Source organism: Megascapheus bottae, chromosome 13 (genome assembly GCF_031878675.1).
Source record: "Megascapheus bottae isolate mThoBot1 chromosome 13, mThoBot2.hap1, whole genome shotgun sequence".
Classification (NCBI taxonomy): Eukaryota; Metazoa; Chordata; class Mammalia; order Rodentia; family Geomyidae; genus Megascapheus; species Megascapheus bottae.
The window spans coordinates 16,890,702-16,910,466 of NC_143521.1; the positions used below are offsets into that span (position 1 = coordinate 16,890,702).

The window sequence follows — 19,765 nt, forward strand, 5'->3', positions numbered from 1 at the left end:
TATCCAAATTGATGAATTCCAGGGGTAGCTCTTGGTTAAATTAGCTTGGAGGCATAAAATATACACTTGTGGCTTAAAGAAAAATAAAATACTTGTGAGCAATTTGATACTTTTTAAAGATCCAGAGTCTAGACATTAATCTGCATATAATTAACCAATTTTATTTGTCCATACAGAGATGATAGAGTAAGAGATTGTATTACTGAATCAAGTCTGAGAGCAGACCTATGCCACAGGTAAGAAAATGAAAGTCTGAATCTGGTTAATTTCCAAGAATTTTATATGTGGCCTGGCAGTTCGAGAAGTATATCTGGATAGTCAGCAGATTGACTTCAGTAAAGGAAAGCTGCTATGCTGTTTGACTCTAAAAAGGATTTCAAGCTGGGCACAGCGGCTCACCCCTGTAATCCTAGCTACTCAGGAGGCTGAGATCTGAGGATCTCAGTTCAGAGCCAGGCTGGGCACTAAAGAACTGTGAGACTTTTAGCTCCAGTTAATCACCAGAAAATGGGAAGTGAAAGTGGGGCTGTGGCTCAAGGGATAGGTTGGTAGCCTTGAACTGAAGAGCTCAAGGACAATGCCCAGGTCCACAGTTCAAGCCCCATGACTGACAAAGAAATAAAAATGATTTTTATATAACACAATGAAACCTCCCTCCCTTGTACAATAAATATATATTAATAAAAAAGACAACTAATGAGAACAACATTTAGCCAGTGAAAAATGCTAACTCTTAATTTTTTATCTCAAAAGACAGAGTCCATTGTTTCAAAATCTCCAGTAGAGCAGGGTGTGGTGGCTCATGCCTGTAATTCTAGCTACTCAGGAGGCTGAGATCTGAGGATCAAGGTTCAAAGCCAGCCATGGTACAAAAGGACCTGAGACTCTTATCTCCAATTAATCTCTAGAAAATGGGAAATGGGGCTTGGATCAAGGGTGAGGTGGTAGCCTTGAGCTGAAGAGCTCAGGAACAGCGCCCAGGCCCAGGCTGAGTTCAAGCCCCATGACCCATAAAAAGAAAAATCTCCAGTAGCTCCTCATTGCTTTGCAATAGGCATGGAGACCTTCAGCCTGGCGTCGAAGAATCTTCTGACTTGTTCCCTGATTTCATTTCCATACCACCCTCTAAAGACAGAGATCCATTTTCACACTTTCGTATCTGTATCTGTCTAAAATTAAAGTTCAGCTAAAAAGTTTTGGTTTTTTTCCACAAACTTTATGCTTTATAATCTATCTTATCTGTTGCATGATATAATTTTACCATTTATGAGAATAAATACTCCTAGGGTATAACTCAGTGGTAATGCATACACTTACAATGCACTGCATTCAGTTCCTAGCATCAAAAAGAGGGGTGATAGGGGAAACCAGACATTGGAAGTTCTAGTTTATAAATCAAAATTAATCAGGATGCTAAGATATGAAGATCTAGAACTTAACCTGAGCAAGAAAATCTGTGAGACTTGTATAGCTTTTGTAAGTAGAACTGTGGCTCAAGTGGTAAAGTGCTAGCCTTGAGCAAGAAAGCTCAAGGACAGTGTCCAGGCCCCAGGACCAGCACACACACAAAAAAAGAGGGGCAGATTATTTTTCTCACTAACTTTTACTGTATTGGCAAGAAAAGAGCATTGTAAAGTTTAATTTTTCCCATCCTACCAACAGAAGCAACAACTCATTAAGGGAATCCACTGAAGGCAGCAAGTCAAGTGAAACCCTTAGCAGGTAAGAAACTACATTACCCCCAGATTTCACAGTGTCCCTCTTACAACTGTTCATTAATTTAGAAGATCATTAACTCTCTATAATGTGCTACTCACTGTGCCAGGCCGTTAGAGTATAAGAACCAATACTGGCCCTGTGCTCAAGTTGTTTACAGTCATAAGGTCTATTTATTTACTAAATGGCTGGAGAAAACCTTATTTTATCTCCTGTTTTCATCATTTATACAAATAGAAACATGCAAGCCATCTTTATATCAGAAGTTATTAATGATTTCTATTTAATTTTTCTTAAGATATCAGTACAAATATAAATAAGTTGGGGGGCCAGGAGTTTGGCCTAATGGTAGAGTGCTTGCCTAGCATGCACGAAGACCCGGGTTCTATTCCTCGGTACCACATACACAGAAAAAAGCTGGAAGCGGTGCTGTGGCTCAAGGGGTAGAGCTCTAGCCTTGAGAAAGCCCAAGGACATTGCTCAGGCCCTAAGTTCAAGGCCCAGGACTGGCAAAAAAAAAAAAAAAAAAAAAAAAGTTGGGCCAGAAGCGTAGCCTAGTGGTACAGTGCTCACCTAGCATGCACAAAGCCCTAGGTTCCATTCCCCTGTAGCACATACTGAGAAAAAGCCAGAAGTGGTGCTGTGGCTCAAGTGGCTGGGACTTGGGTGCTGTCCTTGAGCAATTTGGCTCAAAGCTAGTGCCACTAGCTCCACTTCCAGCTTTTTTTGAAATTGGGACCTTTTTATTTATTTCTTTTTTGCCAGTCCTGGGCTTGGGCTCAGGGCCTGAGCAACTCTTTGGGTTTTTCTCAAGACTAGAGCTCTACCACTTGAGCCACAGCACCACTTCTGGCATTTTTTTATGTCTGTGATACCGAGCAATCAAACCCGGGCCTCCGTACATGCTAGGCAAGCACTCTACCACTAGGCCAAACTATTGGCCCAACTTCTAGCTTTTTTATACTTTATTATAGTCTGACAGACTTTCCTGCCCACGCTATCTTCAGACAATGATCTTCAGATCACTTAGCCTCCTAAGTAGCGAGATTCCATCATAACTGACTGTCATCCTCACTGAGCTGATAATATAGGCATCACACTTACCTGTGTTGGCTTGCTTCTGCCCATACTGCAGTGCTGTGTTTGTGCAACAGCTTTACATTGCTCTTGTGCTTCCAGAGATCCAGTCACATTACACGCAGGAGACCTGGAAGATCCACATAGTTGCTTCGCATTCCCATCTGCAGGTGAGTTCTCAACGGAAGCAGAGAAACAGACTCTGTTTAAAACTCTATCATGCGCCCCCTTTCCATGAAAACAAAATCCACATTCACCACAGTAGTCAGTGAGTGCCATTAACTCTCTGGTCTCATTTTCTATTCCTCCTGCTTTATCTGTCCTAAAATTGTTTCTTGAGCATGCCAGGCTTTGGCATCCATTGTGCCCCACACATTGCTAACCACCTCAACTTCTTTATAGATTTCCTCAGATGTCACTTTCCCAGTGAGACTTAACTCTCACTGCTTACTTAAAAATCACAACTTTGGCTGGGAGTTTGGCCTACTGGTAGAGTGCTTGCCTAACATGCATAAAGACCCAGGTTTGATTCCTCAGTACCATATACATAAAAAAGCCAGAAGTGGTGCTGTGGCTCAAGTGTAGAGCTCTAGCCTTGAGAATTCCCAAAAACAGTGCTCATCCCCTGAGCTCAAGCCTGGGACTGGCAAAAAAAAAAAAATCACAACCTTCCCACTCTTAAAACCACACGTTTCCCAGGCACCAGTGGTTCACAGCTCATACCTGTAATCCTAGCTACTCAAGAGGCTGAGATCTGAGGATCACAGATCAAAGCCAGCCCAGGCAGAAAGTCCATGAGACTCTTTATCTCTAATTAATCACTAGAAAACCGGAAGTGACACTGTAGTGGTAGATCACTAACCTTTTGCTGAAGAGCTCAGATACAGTGCTGAGGCTTTAAGTTCAGCTCATAACAGACAAAATAAAAAGCGCCTACACATTATCTTCTGACATACTGTTTAGCTTACTAATAATTTATGTTGTTCATTGTGAATTACCCTCTGCTAGTCCAACACTGCACAATCTTGTCAAATGCTAGCAGCTCACATCTGTGATCCTTGCTACTTAGGAGGCTGAGATCAGGAAAATTGAGATTCAGTGTCAGCCTAAGCAGAAAGTCAATGGAAGAAGCTGGATGTTGGGGTGCACGTCTGACATCCCACCAACAAAAGACGTGAAGCATAGGTAGATCATAGTCTAGCTACACCCACACTGGACACAAGACAGTATCTCAAAATAAAAAATACAAAAGAAAGCTCAAAGCCTGGCTCAGCAGTCGAGTGCTTGGATAGAAAACAGCAGATCCTAAGTTCAAGCCCCAGTGCCATAAAAACCAACAACTTCAGTCTTATAACTATTTGGTTCCCCCAGTGCACAAAGCAGATACACAACAAATACAGAACAAATGAGAGGAAAAGCATGTTTTGAGACAGGTGCTTCTACATAACATTTCCAAGGATAGAGATGAGATGGTCTCTATAAAAAATAAACTAAAGAGGGTTAGGGATTTAGCTCAGTGGACAAGCACTTGCCTGGCAAGTGCAAGGCTCTGAGTTTTTGGTCCTCAGCTCAGCAAAAAGAAAAAAAAAGTGAAAAATAACTCCTAAAGGAAGAGATAAAAGAACCACAAAGCCTGGTACGTAGCTCATGCCTGTAATCCTAGCCACTTAGAAGGTTGAGATCTGAGGATCAAGGTTCAAAGCCAGCCAAGCACAAAAGAACTTGAGACTCTTATCTCCAATTAACCTCTAGAAATGGAAAGTGAGGCTTAGCTCCAGGGTAGGGTGGTAGCCTTGAGCTAAAGAGCTCAGAGACAGTGCCTAGGCAGAGTTCAAGCCCCATGACCCACCAAAAAAAAAGAAAAAGAAAATGGGAAGTGGGGCTTGACTCCAGGGTAGTGAGCTCAGGGACAATGTCCTGGCCCAGGGTCCAAGCCCCACAGATAACAATAAAAAAAATTATGGAATTAGTGTACACTCCGGGCCCCATTTTAATCATTTTTGGCATTTAATTTTAACCATTTTAGGAACTAGTACTTTGAGAAAAACTAGTACTTTGAGAAAAGCACATTTACATGAAGTTAATTTTTTCTAGTTTGTAAATTATATATATATATATATATATATATATCCTACATGTCCTACACATCTTAATGATAACTCCAGAAAATTGATTAGTAACTATCCTGACTGTATTATGTTAATAAAAATGAGTTTACATTTTTTCATATACTGTGAAAATTACTGTGTAACACATTAATTCTGTTCACTACACTTTCCAGCTATGGCATAATTGTTACATAGTTTTATTATAAAATTGTCGGGGTAATATATAGAGGGGTTACAGTTATATTCGCCAAGTAGTAGGTGCATTACTTCTCACACACTGATGTCCCCTACCATGTTTTTGTCCCCATTTCCCTCTCCCTACCCCCTCCCAGGCATCTTGTTTTTCCCCCTTTCCTTTCCTATTTCAAATAAACAAATAAATATATATACAATATACCAGGTAACAAAGTCAGATACAGTAACAATATGAAATTAACCAAAGAGCAAAAAAAAAGAGAAGAGAAATAACATAGTACATTAAGAACAATAATAACACAAGATAAAGCTCTTGTTTCCATATCCTAGAATTCCTTTCATTTAGTCTCATCCTATAGGACCTTACATATCTAGGTTTTGCGCTATTGTAATTCTCTGCTAAGAGAGTCCTACATGTGTACTGATTATTACAAATGAGGGAAACCATTGAGCCTGTGTTCCTTTGGGTCTGGCTTATTTCACTTAATATGATTTTTTCCAAGTCTTTCCATTTCCTTATGAATGGGGCAATGTCATTCTTTCTGATGGCAGCATAGAATTCCATTGTATATAAATACCAGATCTTGTTGATCTAGTCATCTACTGGGGGGCACCTGAGTTGGTTCCATATCTTTGCTGTAGTAAATAATGCTGCAATGTGGTAGTGGCTTTAGTATGTCCTTGTTTCAGGAAGATTGGGTAAATGCCAAGAAGTGGAATTTCTGGGTCATACGGGAGCTCTATGTTTAGTCTTTTAGGAATTGCCATATTGCTTTCCAGAGTGGTTGAACAAGTTTATATATCAACATAAGTTTAAATATTGCCATTTAAATGTAAAATGCCTTGTTTTCCTGTTTTCCTTTTTTTCTTCTTCTTCTTCTCCCTCTTCCCCCTTCCTATCCTCCTCTTCCTTAATTTTCTTTTTTCTTTTTTTTTTGTGGGTCATGGGTCTTGAACTTAGCCTGGGTGCTATCCCTAATCTCTTCAGCTCAAGGTTAGCATGCCCTACCCCTGGGCCTGGGTACTGTCCCTGAGCTCTTCAGCTCCAGGCCACCACCCTATCCTTGAGCCAAGCCCCACTTTCCATTTTCTAGAGGTTAACTGGAAATAAGAGTCCCATGTCCTTTTGTGCCTGGGCTGGCTTTGAACCTTGATCCTCAGATCTCAGCCTCCTGAATAGCTAGGATTACAGGTGTGAGCCACAGGAGCCTGGAGCCGTGGTCTTCCTTGATTTTCTTCCTCTTCTTCCTCTTCTTCTCTTCTTCCTCTTCCTCTTCTCTTCCTCCTCCTCCTCCTCCTCCTCCTCCTCCTCCTCCTTCTCTTCCTCTTCCTCCTCCTCCTCCTCCTTTCTTCTTCTTTCTTCTCCTTTCGTCTTCTTGTGTTGGTCCTGGAGTTTGAACTCAGGGTCTGGGCACTGTCCCTGAACTTCTTTTGCTCAAAGCTACTGCTCTACAATTTGAGCCACAACTCCACTTCTAGCTTTTTTGGAAGTTTAGTGAAGATGAAAATCTCACAGGCTTTCCCAGCCAGGCTACCACTTTTCTTGCCATCTCTCAGCCCTATCAAGGTGTCCACAGAGATGAATTATCGCATAAGGCTTAACAACCCTTTCATGTCTAACTTGAAAACTTGGATATTTGCCAGAACATTCCTCTCTCCTCCCAACTCCATCACTGGGCTCATTTTCTCATAAAAGTTGTCATTTTTGAAAGATGCAGTATATGATTTCTAATTAACTCAGTCTTTTTACTTTTGTTCTTGAAAATATTTTAGTAAGCCCATCTGTGAAAAACTCAGCTACTCGTTCCTTCACTTCTCCTAAAAAGTCTCCAGTTCATTCACTCCTGACAAGTTCAGCTGAAGATTCAGTTGGATCCACATCACAATACAGATCTACTAAGCCTATTCATTCGCCTGATTCTGTTAAAGGTCAGAATGAGTTGATGTTGTTGATGGGTTAATTGATTTCTTTTTCTGATGAATTATAGTTTCTTTCCTAGAAACAATTACTAACATTAGCAGGCTGTTCTTTGGTTAACATGGATATTGATTTTCTGAGGCAGGCACTATCTTACTATGTAGCTCAGCCTTACCTCATTCTCAAATTCTTCTGCCTCAGCTTCTTGAGTGCTGGGATCTTATAGGTAGACATCACCACACCAGCTCTGTATGAAGTTTTTAGGTAGGAGGTGTTAATTGATGTAATTTTTTATGGTCTTACTACAATAAAACAGCTGTTGTATACATGCATCCAAGCCTCAGTAACAATATAGGTGCTATATGTAAATATGTTATTTTTCTTTGATATAAATGAACTAGTTTCCTCTATTTTAAGACTTTGGATCTTTTAAATGCTGTGGCTTTTCTCCCTTGTTGCCTTGTTGCCTTGTTGTACTTCTGTTTCTGCCTTAGTAGTTGCAAATGTCTATAAACTCATCAAAATTTTCTTATTTACTTTTTTTAAGATCAATTTGAGCACTGGTGGCTCACACATATAATCTTACTCAGGAGACTGAGATCTGAATATCCTGGTCCAAAACTAGCTTTGGCAGTAAAGGCTATGAGTCTCTTAACTCCCAATTTACTACCAAAAAAGCCAGAAATGGCTTTTTGTGATTCAAGTGGAACACCAGCCTTGAGCAGCTCGAGTTTACTGGCACACAGTAAAAATTAAGTTTATTTGTTATGTAGATGGAAAAGATAAATTGAGTTGGAGTAAGTGCCTGATAAATACACCATGTTAAATACAAACAAGTTAAATTGGACTTGAAATGTTTCCCGGCATGTATGACAATGGCCAAACCAGTCTAGTGCTCTTATGCCATCTTTCCCATTGGCAAAGGATAAACCAGACAGTTGTCACATCATTGTGAAGTTCTTATACTTTTTTTTTTTTTTTTTTTGGTGGTGGTGGTGGTTATGGGGCTTGAACTGTGGGCATGGGTGTTGTTTCTGAGCTCTTCAACTTAAGGCTACCACCCTACCCCTGGAGCCATAGTCTCACTTCCGTTTTCCACTGGTTAATTGAAGATGAGTCTCACATTCTTTAGTGCTTGGACTGGCTTTGAATCTTGATCCTCAGATCTTAGCCTCCTGAGTGGTTAGGATTACAGGCATGAGCCACCCTCCCCACCTCACCCCCACCTCACCTGGCTTAAAATTCTTTTGAGTCAAACAGCATAACAGCTTTCCTTTATTGAAGTCAATCTGCTGACTACTGAAATATACTTCTTGAATTGCCAGGCCACATATAAAATTCTTGGAAATTAACCAGATTGGGGAAATTAATTAGATTCAGCCTTACCTCGATTACTTTAGTTTTTTTATGTCATACAGACTTCTAGATCCCAAAAATATATGAAAATCAGAATCACATTGTAAGTCCATCTTCCTATTTATTATTATTTGGACAGCTATGTTCCTAAACTGCTTAATACTTTTAACATTGTAAACAGTGGAATGATTTGCCTATCAGCACAAATAATTACTACAGGAATAGAGCAATGTTGCTTGTCATCTTATTTACCTACTTACATAATAGCCTGGCATTATTATTTTTCCTGCTATGGTCAGATCCCAAACAGTCTTCATGTTTTATACTTTTCATGCTAAGACCAGTTCTAAAAAAGTATATCTTATTCTCTTGAATTAATTTCTTTTATCATCTGTCATATTAAATGGAAAAGATAATGCAGGATAGGAAAATGAGCCTCCAGAAAAATATTGTCAAGATTATTTAGCTAGTCAGAAGCTAAGATCCAAAGTGAAATCTGCAGATTGTCAATCAAGTATTTTTAGAAATTGAGGATCTAACATATTCACTAGAGAATAACATTCGTGTCTCTAGGCTCTTCACATTTACAGTAGTTTTCCTAAGGCATGTTAACACTTATTCAGCTGTCTCATACAATGCTGTCTTCATTCAGGTGTCAACAACTAGGGCATGGGCACTGGTCTCACACAGTTAACAAAGGTGCCAGTAGCCGGGCGTGATGATCCACGCCTGTAATCCTAGGTACTCAGAAGGCTGAGATCTGAGGATCACAGTTCAAAGCCAGCTTGGGCACAAAAGAACCTGAGATTCTTATCTCTAATTAATAACTAGAAGATGGGAAGTGGGGTTGTGGCTCCAGGGGTAGGGCAGTAACCTTGCGCTAAAGAGCTCAGGAACAGTGCCCAGGCCCAGAGTTCAAGCCCCATGACCTACCAAAAACAAAGGCAAAAACAAAAACAAAAATCAAACAAAGAAAAAACAATGGTGCCAGTGTCTGAAGTCGATTCTGCTCTTTCAGACCCTAGGCTAATAGAACTACTTAAGTTTGCTATTAAAAAAGAAAGGAAGAAAGAAGAGAGAGAGAGAGAGAGAGAGAGAGAGAGAGAGAGAGAGAGAGAGAGAGAGAGAGAGAGAGAGAGAAAGAAAGAAAGAAAGAAAGAAAGAAAGAAAGAAAGAAAGAAAGAAAAAAAGCCAGGTGTGGTAGCTCTTGCCAGTAATCCTAACTGCTCAGGAAGCTGAGATCTGAGGACTGCAGTTCAAAGCCAGCCCTGGCATAAGACCAAGAGACTCTTATCTCCAATTAATGACTAGAAAATGGGAAATGGGGCTGTGGTTCCAGTGGTAGGGCAGTAGCCTTGAGCTGAAGAGCGCAGAGATAGTGCCCTGGTCAAGTTCAAGCCCCATGACCCACAAAAAAAAAAAAAAAAAGCTGATCAATAGAGAATGTTTAAATTAAATTTGAAGTAGCTAGTATTGAAGAAGCTAGCATTGCACTGGGGTTAATAGTAAATAAAATTAGATAGTAAACAGGAAACAATTAAACTGAAAATAGTACTTGAAAGTTTTATTTTAAAGGAAATTTTCCAGTATTCAGGAGGCTAAGGCAGGAAGAATGTTTGAGGCCAGCCCGAGCTACATAGAAAGAGACTTTCAAGTAAATAAATGAATGGAAAATTGTTTAATATGTAATTGGATTGAATGATTTCTAAAAAGAAGTAGCAGATAGACTTTTAATATCACAGCTAAGCAATTTTCTAATAGATTCACAGTCTCCGCCAGTAGAAACAACAGGAAAAACATGCAGGAAACTTCAGAACAGACTGGAAAGCTTGCAAACCCTGGTAGAAGATTTACAGATGAAAAACCAAGGTACAGTGCAGTTTTGGGAGCAGTCTTTTCATTCATAAGAATATTTCCCTTCCCTTCCCCTCAGGTTAGGTCTTCTATCTGTAGACTGAGCAAGGTATTGAATTAGCAATTCAGAAACCTTAGCTGAAGGGATGACCTTAACCAATGGTGATATCCTGCTGACCAACCAACACTTCTGTCCCCATTACTCTAAAACTCATTCATGTGATTTTAGCCAGGATAAAATGACAATGCTTTTATCAGAATACAAAATGTTAAAGTATTTAGCTTCCTCAAAATTTAAATTAACATAGTGTTATAAGAGACCATGCTACCCAATGAATGAAACACAAAATTACAAAATAAGGGCCAGGAGTGTAACCTAGTAGTAGAGTGCTTGCCTAGCATGCACAGACCCAGGTTCGATTCCCCTGGGCCACATACATAGAAAAACTACAAGTAGTCTGTGGCTCAAGGGGTAGAGAGCTAGTCCTGAGAAAGCCCAAGGACAGTGCTCAGGACCTGAGTTCAAGCCCCAGGACTGGAAAACAAAAAAAGAATTACAAGATAAGTGATTTCAAAAAATACTAAAGCCAGGCCAGGAGTTTGGCCTAGTGGTAGAGTGCTTACCTAGCATGCATGAAGACCTGGGTTTGATTCCTTAGTACCACATACATAGAAAAAAAAAAAAAAAGCCAGAAGTGGTGCTGAGGCTCAAGTAGTAGAGTTCTAGCCTTGAGAAAGTCCAAGGACAGTGCTCAGGCCCTGAGCTCAAGCCCAGGACCAGCAAAAAAAAAAAAAAGGAAAAAATATACTAAAGCCATGGATGATAATCTGTTTCAATCTGCTGATGACTGGTAGCTTTTTAGAGTATAAATCCTAAGTACAGAAGACATGGGTGATTATCTTGTTGCATGCTTTCTTTTCTTTTCTTTCTTTTCTTTTCTTTTTTTTTTTTTTTTTTTTTTTGCCAGTTCTGAGGCTTAAACTCAGGGCCTGAGTAGTATCCTTGAGCTTTCTCAAGTCTAGAACCCTACCACTTGAGCCACAGCACCACTTCTGGATTTTTCTTGTTTGTTTGCTGTTGTTGTTGTTGTCGGTCATGGGGCTTGAACTCTGGGCCTGGGTGCTATCCCAGAGCTCTTCAGCTCAAGGCTACTTCCCTAGCCCTTGAGCCATAGAGCCACTTCCCGTTTTCTAGTGGTAAATTGGAGATAAGAGTCTTACAGACTTTAGTGCCCTAGATAAATTGGAGATAAGAGTCTCAAGTCCCTTTGTGCTCAGGCTGGCTTTGAACCTTGATCCTCAGATCTCAGCCTCCTGAGTAGTAGGGGTTACAGGCATGAGCCATTGCACTCACACTTTTGTTTGCTTTTTTGTTGTTTTGTTTTGTTTAGTTTTTCCAGAACTGAGCACTGACCTTGGGCTTTCTCAAGGCTAATGATCTTGAGCCACAGTACCACTTCCGGGTTTTTATATGTATGTGATACTGAGGAATCAAACGAGGTCTTCCTGCATACTAGGCAAGCACTCTACCACTAGGCCAACTCCCAACCTGTTGCATACTTTTCTAACTTAAACTGTGATTTAGGAGTCTTTGCCAGAGAGATACTAATTTGAAGGGCAACCATTATTTTTAGTCCAGCTTTCTGTCCCTAGAGTTGTTAGGTAAAGGGGGAAGTATTGTCCTGGTGTTTGAACTAATGGCCTGGGCACTGTCCTTGAGCTTTCTCAAGGCTAGTACTCTACAACTTGAGCCACAGCACCACTTCCAGCTTTTTCTGTGTATGTTGTACCTAGAATCAAACCCAGGGCTTAATGCATGCTAAACAAGCACTCTATTGCTAGGCCATACTCCCAGCCCAAAGATATTTCTTAGAATACTGAAAAAAATATTTTTGGAGAGAATTTTGGGAGCATCTATTAGATGTACAGTGACAGAGCTCTTGCCTATATGCACACAACCCTAGATTCAATCCTAGCAACTCCCCCCTGCCAAAAAAAAACCCCAACCCTGTCCTTAAACATATGTAACATTCGAGCTAGAAATTAGTTTCAGCAGTTTATTTTAGGAAAAAAAATGGTGGTGCAAATGCATAAGAGGATTTAAAATAGTATTGTTTATAAAGAGAGGTAAGGAAGCAAATCTCATTTATATCCTAACATTTTATTTTTAAAAGTACATAATGGAGTTTAAACCCTAAGTAGATTTTGCTACTCTAACTTATTTTGTCAACATTTTCAGCAATGTCTTCAATGATCAGAAATCAAGAAAAGAGGATTCAGAAAGTGAAAGACCAAGAAAAAATGTTGCTAAAATGATGGGTTGCTTGCCTGTTCTTTGCAGAGGGAGGGTACCTGATTTATTGTGGTGTTACTTATATGCCCTGTGTACTTTTTTCTTTTTATGTCAAAATTTAATAAAAGATACCCTGTCCTGTAAACTATTTTGAAATAAACTGTTTTTGAATACTCTCAACGTAAACTTCAAAAAATACTAGTGTGGCTGGGAATGTGGGAATGGGGGTGCTTGCCTAGCATGCAGAAGCCCTGGGTTAGATTCCTTAGTACCATATCAACAGAAAAAACCCAGAAGTGGTACTGTGGCTCAAGTGGTAGAGTGCTAGCCTTGAGCAAAAGCAGCTTAGACAGTACTCAGGCTCTGAGTTCAAGGCCCAGGACTGGGGGGGCTAGGGGGGGGTTGGGGAGAAAGAAAGAAAAAGAGAGGGAAAACACAAAAAATCCTAGCTAGATTTGCAACTGTTCATACATTATAAGGTATTAAGGTTAATTCTAGTCTGTTAGAACAATTATATTTTTTAAAATTATCTTTACTAGAGCTAAGACAGTCTTTTGTTGTTGTTGTCTATAGTGGGGCTTGAACTCAGAGCTTCACACTCACTCTCACTTCTTTCATAGTTTTGGGGGCCACCATTTCAGCCACGCTTTCAGCCCAGAATTGTGTTAATTAAATGGAGATAGATTCTAAGACTTTCTGCCTGGGCTAACGTTGAACTGATTCTCCCAGTCTCCGCCCCGAGTAGCTAGGATTGCAGATGTCGTCAGTGTCCTGCTCAACCGGCATTTTTTCCAGCTTAGAAAGTCTTTAGCAAAGCGCTGCATTCTGGCCCACATGCCAATGAATGGTGTAATGCCAAGAATAGAAGGACAAACTCCAGCACCGGGACAGGGGTTTCCTCTCATGACCTTGAACTCACTATTTCTTCTGTCAATATCAGTGAGTAATCACATCTCAAAATTTTCAGAAGTCTCCATGGGTGGGGTGGCTCACGCCTGTAATCCTAGCTACTCAGGAGGAATGAACAGCAAAAGGGCCTGAGACTCTTATCTCCACTTAATCTCAAGAAAATGGGAAGTTGGGCTTGGCTCAAGGATAGCAAGTAAGCTGGTAACTTCTAGATTATTAATTCACTCTGCCTTGATTGGATTTTGATAAATGTAAACATGTGTATAGATGAATGATCTACAAGACAGATAGTTTATGATGCCAAAATATCAGAGGCAATGTGGTCAACAACTAGCCATCCAAAAAACAAAAATGTGCTCCTGCCCCCTAGTTCAGAGCTGTTGGAAATCACAGCTGCCAGGCAAGAGGGGGCCTGCTGCACAATCCCTCCCTTTATCTAGAGCCGTCCCCACTGTTCAGTCACTAGTTGAATGGAAGCCGAGAGGCAGATCAAAGGCAATAATAGGTATTTGTGATATGTCTCACTTTCCTGCCTCCCCCTGTCTGATGCAGCCACTTGGGAGGTTTTGGAGGATGGTAGCACCACAAGGTAGAAGAGAACCTGCGGTGCTATTTCTCTGCTATTAAGACCCCCTGCTGGGTCCAAGAAGAAGTCTGTCTGTTGCCTGTATGACTGGTCTGTTCACTGCAGCTGTCACTCCTATCCAGCAGATAAGATTGAGGACAGACATACCATCACAGCAGAATCAGTACCCCCTTTAGTGGGTTTAACTTTTATTTCATCAGACAATAATAAAGTGGCTACGGGTAGTATCCTATTAAGGGTTTTTTGGCCAGTCCTGGGTTTGAACTCAGCCTCATCACTATCCTTGGACTTTCTCAAGGCTGAAGCTCTTCCACTTGAGTCACAGCACCACACCCAGCTTTTTTTTCTATGTATGTAGTACCAAGGAATCGGGTTTTCGTACATGGTAGGCCAAACTCCTGTCCCCCTATCAAGGGATTTTTATTGAAATTGTTTTTCTTTATTTTTCCTCATAGGAATACTCTGCATTAACAGCAAACTGTTCACATAATAGCAGATAGCCTCAGCAGTTCTCATGGGCACAGTGTATACTGCCACATCAGGTAGCCCTTCCTAAGATTTCCTAAGGCTGGGTTTAGCTAAGGTTTAGCTTCTTTTCAGTAAAGACCATCTTAGCAATTCTATACTTATAAAAAGTGGTATTAATACATAAGGTTTATTTGCAAGATCAGATATGCTAAAATCCCCTTCTAAGCATAGCTAAGCTTTAAAATAAATATTCTAAATTTTTTCCCAAAGGGAGGAGGAAGCTTTTTTATGTCTTCTTATACAATTTTGTTGTTGGTCAGGGGCTGGGTGCTGCCCTTAAGCTCTTTTGCTTAAGGATAGTGCTCTACCACTTTGAGCCACAGGGCCATTTCCAATTTTTTGTTTTTTGGTCAGTCATGGGGCTTGAACTCACCCTGGGCACTGTCCCTGAATTCCAGCTCAAGACTACTACACTACCCCTTGGGCCACAGGGCCACTTCCGGATCTTCTAGTGGTTAATTGGGGATAAGAGTCTCCCAGACTTAAATGCCTGGGCTGGCTTTGAACTGCAACCCTCAGATCTCAGCCTCCTGAGTAGCTAGGATTATAGGCACTGCACCTGGATCCCACTTCCCGTTTTTAAATGGCTAATTGGAGAGAAGAGACTTTGGGGGACTTTTCTGCCTGGCCTGGCTTTAAACTGTGATCCTCCGATCTCAGCCTCCTGAGTAACTAGGATTATACATACACGTGAGCCAGCAGAGCTCAGCTTCTTACGTCATTTCTAACATTTGCTTTTTCTCTATGTATAATACTACATGTACTATTTTATTGGACATCTGGATAACTATAATCCTGAGACAGATAATGAAGACATTTAATAAAGACATTTAATAGCTCAGGTTTTATTATTTGTTCAGATATAACTTAACCATTTATTTCTTCTCAGAGCAAGGATGGATGGGCTTCTGTATCACAGTTCTACATAACTTTATCACCAGGTTACAGCTACTAGCATGAAAGGAAAGGGAAGGCAGTGACAGGGACAAGAGTTGCTGGAGGACAGTCCATGTGTGGAGTCCTCGTGGGTGCTGAGGTGAGGGCACAGAGATTGTCCTACAAGGGCTCCCATGGGAAATGATGGATGTGTCCCTCACTGGAGCCACCCGGGACCAGTCTACAAAGAGCCATCCTTCAGGCCACACTGGACCATAACCCAACCCCATTCTGATTCCATTCCTCTTGGGCTTGGCCCATGACTGCCTAGAAGACCCACCCAGATACAGCTCTGTTTCCATATCAGCCTTAGGCCACTAAGATTGAAGTAGTTGCCTCTGCTAACTCTTACACAGGAGGTAAAACCAAACAAAAACCAGTGGAGTCTCAGGCATTGCCACAGATGCTTACCAATCACCAGGTAATAGTAACTGACTACTTTTAAAAAGCAAAATATGCTTGTAGTAAAGAGCATTTCCCCAGCTCTTTTTCAGTGCGTCTATTTTACTCCCTAGAACCTAAACCAGGAGCCCTAAGAACTCAAGTCTGTACTCAGGTAGCCTGTTAGCTTCCACGATTCACCACACTACCTGGCCAGATAACGCCCTTAAGAGGTTGAAGCCCTAAAGAAAAGACGTGCATATCAGCACAGACCAACCCAGTCAGTGCCTTGAGGGGAAAAAAAAGTCCACACTGCTGCAGCATTATCTACAAATACATATATCTACCCATTAGATAAAAGCCACTAGCAACTTTGAAGCAACTCTTGATGGCTAAATTTGGAGTTGTCCTCATTTTAAATTATTCTCCGTGTACCACATTCTGGTGTAGTCTCTCCAGTACTCTGCCAACTAACTCAATGAATCCCCCACCATCTATGAACCATCTTATCCTCATGGCCAGTTTCTAGAAGTCTATTGCTGCATTCTTCCCAGCGTGTAATTTCCCCATTCTCCACCAACACAAACTTCCATTCCACCACTGTATCTGCTGGCAGGAAAAGAGAATGGGACCAGAACCCATCCTTGTGGTCGTGGAGTGGAATGTACGTCTTCCATCCCCCAAGACTCTGGTGGTCTCCAGTCACTGCAAGGAATTGGGCACAGGTGGCTGTGTTGTAATGAACCTGGAACCCAATGCTGACCTGCTGAGGCTCCAAAGGCCTGACCTTCCCATCTGCTTCCCGACCTCTCAATTCCACACAAGGGCTGTCACAGTCCATTCCCTGACTCAGGTTTACCCCAGAAGACTCAAGACTGCCACCTAAGCCAATGTCCCCCCAGGATGAATGCCTAGATACCACTTCCCAGTCCTCCTGGTTAGTTGGGGCCTGACTTTCCAGCTGTGCCAGGCTCACTCCCTCAACTACGTCCATAGGCAGGTCACTAGAGGACACCTTCTTTCCAAAACATGTAGGTGCAGTAGCAGGCGTCACTTGTCCTTTCTGGATACTCCATTCTTCTCCATGAGATTCATGGCTTTCATTCCTCAAAGCTGCAGAGTGACGTGCAGAGTTACCCGTCTCAGAGGTAGCTGGCGAGCGTGTGTCTATAATCTGTGCAGCAGTGCCACGTTGTCTTGCAGTGTCCCCATCCACTTCACACAGATTCTGCTGGGCCCACGTGGCTTCCTGCAGGTTATCCGGGCCTTTGCTTGCAGAAATCAAATGTCCATTGCTTTCTTGCAGATGCTCTAAGGGAAAAAAACATATACTAATGTTCAGTCACAAAAGAGTATGTATGCATATCCTACAGCCAGAGCAAATCCAAGAATAGCATTGCACCAGAATAAAGGAAGTGGCAAGTTGTCAAGGTCCAACTGTAAACCTGCCCTCAATCTCACTGTCCAGGCCATGCTAGCATGCAGCCAAGTCAAACAGCTTGGCTCATCAAAAATTGCTCTCCAGGGACTGAACTCAGTGGTAGAGAAAGTATTGTGCACAAGGCCCTGAGTTCAATTTCAGGACTAAAAAGCACAAGCCAAAACTGTGGAACAAAGGCTTGCATAGCTATCCTACTCCTCCAAAAATTATTCCAGTACTCAAAAGAAATGCCATTAGGGCAGGCATCAGTCTCAGGCTAGTAGGTAAGTTAGAACAGTGTGACTCAAAACCACCCTGGGGGGAAAACGTCCTAGAAATGTTTTTTTCAGTTGCCTCTTTTCACATTTTTTTAAATTTATTGTTGGGGTGATATACAGAGGGCTCACAGTTAGATTCATCTGATAGTACATTACTTCTTGAACACGGTTACCCTTCCCATGTTTTTCTCCTACTTTCCCTCCCCTTGCCCCTCCCACTCATCTTGTTTTTCCCTTACCTTCCCGTTTTCAAATACACAAATAAACGCATATACAATGTACTAACTAGGTACCAAAGTCAGATACGGTAGAAACAGGAGATAAACTTTAAGGGGGAAAGAAAAAAGAAATACCTTCACGTAGTACACCAAGAACAATCACAAAGATAAGCCTCTTAGCCGGGTGAGGTGGCTGTGACTATAATCCTAGCTACTCAGGAGGCTGAGATCAAAGGATTACGATTCAAAGCCAGCCCAGAGCACAAAAATCCAGGACTCTTATCTCCAACTAACCACCAGAAAACCTAGAGCTGTGGCTCAAGGGGTAGAGCTGAAGAGCTCAAGGACAAAGCCCAGGTCCAGAGAGTTCAAGCCCTATGACAGTGAAAAAAAAAAAAAAAAAGATAAACCTCCCAGAGACTCTTAATCTCCAATTAAGACCATTAAAACCACAATAACAACAAAACTTGGAGGAGTGGTTTTAAGTGGTAGAATGCTAGCCATGAGCAAGAGTTAAGGGACAGTGCTCAGGCCCTGAGTTCAAGTCCTAGCACGTGCACTGCCATGCATACATGCACAGGCCCATGCACAGGCCCACGCATGGCACTCCAACCCCAGACAGACTCAAGATTTGTTAGCCACCTTCCTGGCTGTCCAGATATCTCCCTAAAAGACTGGAATCTACTGTCCATACAGAAGTATGGAGAAGGAGGCGGCCTTGTTTCAGTTTTCTTTATTTAATGGTATAGCTGGAAGAGAACACCAGCAAATGCTGGCCTTCAGAAACAAGATTAACTCTGCAGGTTTTCTTGGGGTTACAAATGAACCCTACTTCATTAAGATAAAAGTCCACAGATGACATTTCACCATCAGGCTGCTGTCCAGCGCGGGCAGCTTGCCAAAGAAGGGCACTGGAAGGTAGGGTATGGCGCCAGGGCTTGCTCTCTGCCCAGCCCAGCCCAACCTCTAAAATGTAGGGTTCATCGGAGATGGGTGCCGGATTAAGAGTCCTTCCCGGGAGATCCGGCCACTCTGCGCCATTCTGTGCGCGGGGTGGGGAGGCACGTGGGAGGACCTGTAAGTTCAGAGCACCGCTAGCTCCGGGCTTCGGCTCCAGCCAGAGTTCAAGTTGAACTTTGCCTTCCAGAGAGCCAGAAGGCACTCACCGCCCTGAGTGCTCAAACCCAAATCTAGCGAGGACTGTGGGGTGACAGGAGCTCGGACTGAGGCGTCAGAACTCAGAACATATTCCTGCGGGGTCACAGACGAGGGTGGTGAGGTCCCCACGCCTAAACCCTCCTCTCCAAGGCTAGGTAAGGAGGCGTTGCCCCTGCAGCCACGGGCCGAGCACCCGGCCCCGCGGGGCGGAGGGCTAGTTTCCCAGGAGCAGGCCCTCAGGGCCCGGCGCGGAGGACTCGGGAGGCTGGGTGCGGTGCTCCCAGGATCGGCCAGGGCAGCTCCCGCACTTCCCGGAGTCACACACCTTCCCAGGCCGGGAAAATGAGGAGTGTGCGGACCCTCCCCCCCCCCCCACCTCTCCCCGCAGCTCGCCCGCGGGGGCGCACGGCGGCTTCTCCCCTCTCCCGCTCCACTTCCAAACTTCTGGCCGATCTGCCCGGCCCAGCCAGGGAGGGAGATTACCTGGCTTGGTGTTCAGCTCCTGCTTGCACGGTCCTGGACTCAGCCCGCCGCCAACCTGACCACCTCCGGGAGCTGCAGCCTCCCCAGGAGGCGCGCCCTTCTTCGGCTCCGCGTCCCCGGGGTCGCCCCCAAGCAACCACACGAAAAGCGCTCCCGCCAGGCCCCCTCCGACCAGCAGAGCGGACCACACGGCGCCCATGGCTGGGAGGCTGAAGCTGCTGCGGGCCTTGGCACCCAGGCTCCGGTCCCCCAGACAGCCACGCCCACCCCGCCTGCTCCAGCCTTTTATGGTGCGGGCTGGGGACCCTCCCGAGCCAGGCTCCGCCCTCCGGCCCGCCTCGCTCCCCGCCC

At 43.0% G+C, this 19,765-nt stretch overlaps 2 protein-coding genes across 7 annotated transcripts in view; one reads left to right on the plus strand and one right to left on the minus strand.

The window, feature by feature from the left end:
• Ccdc158 (coiled-coil domain containing 158) overlaps positions 1-12,624 on the plus strand; it is an 82,418-nt gene extending 69,794 nt beyond the window's left edge. Inside the window, exons 20-25 of one of the 6 annotated variants that reach the window (XM_090343398.1) lie at positions 177-236; positions 1,663-1,722; positions 2,896-2,963; positions 6,870-7,025; positions 10,132-10,239; positions 12,464-12,624. In XM_090343398.1, coding sequence (XP_090199524.1) covers positions 177-236; positions 1,663-1,722; positions 2,896-2,963; positions 6,870-7,025; positions 10,132-10,239; positions 12,464-12,540 — 529 coding nt within the window. In that variant the 3' untranslated portion in view covers positions 12,541-12,624. Of the gene's footprint in view, positions 1-176; positions 237-1,662; positions 1,723-2,895; positions 2,964-6,869; positions 7,138-10,131; positions 10,240-12,463 lie in introns of those variants that run through there. The other 5 variants (XM_090343394.1, XM_090343395.1, XM_090343396.1 and 2 more) reach the window with 5 other exon arrangements.
• Positions 12,625-15,365: 2,741 nt separating this feature from the next.
• On the minus strand, positions 15,366-19,659 carry Stbd1 (starch binding domain 1). The gene is made up of 2 exons (XM_090343399.1): positions 19,415-19,659; positions 15,366-17,168 (listed from the first exon to the last, which is right to left on the minus strand). The coding sequence occupies exons 1-2, from the start codon at positions 19,611-19,613 to the stop codon at positions 16,333-16,335; spliced, it is 1,035 nt and encodes a 344-aa protein (XP_090199525.1). The 5' UTR covers positions 19,614-19,659; the 3' UTR covers positions 15,366-16,332.
• Between the last annotated feature and the right edge of the window lie 106 nt (positions 19,660-19,765).

Bases quoted from the DNA above. Each gene is read 5' to 3' on its own strand.
- Stbd1 (XM_090343399.1), bottom strand. From the start codon at position 19,613: ATGGGCGCCGTGTGGTCCGCTCTGCTGGTCGGAGGGGGCCTGGCGGGA. The intron at 17,169-19,414 runs GTAATCTCCCTC...TTTTTCCCTTAG, and splicing joins GGAGCTGAACACCAAGCCAG to AGCATCTGCAAGAAAGCAAT.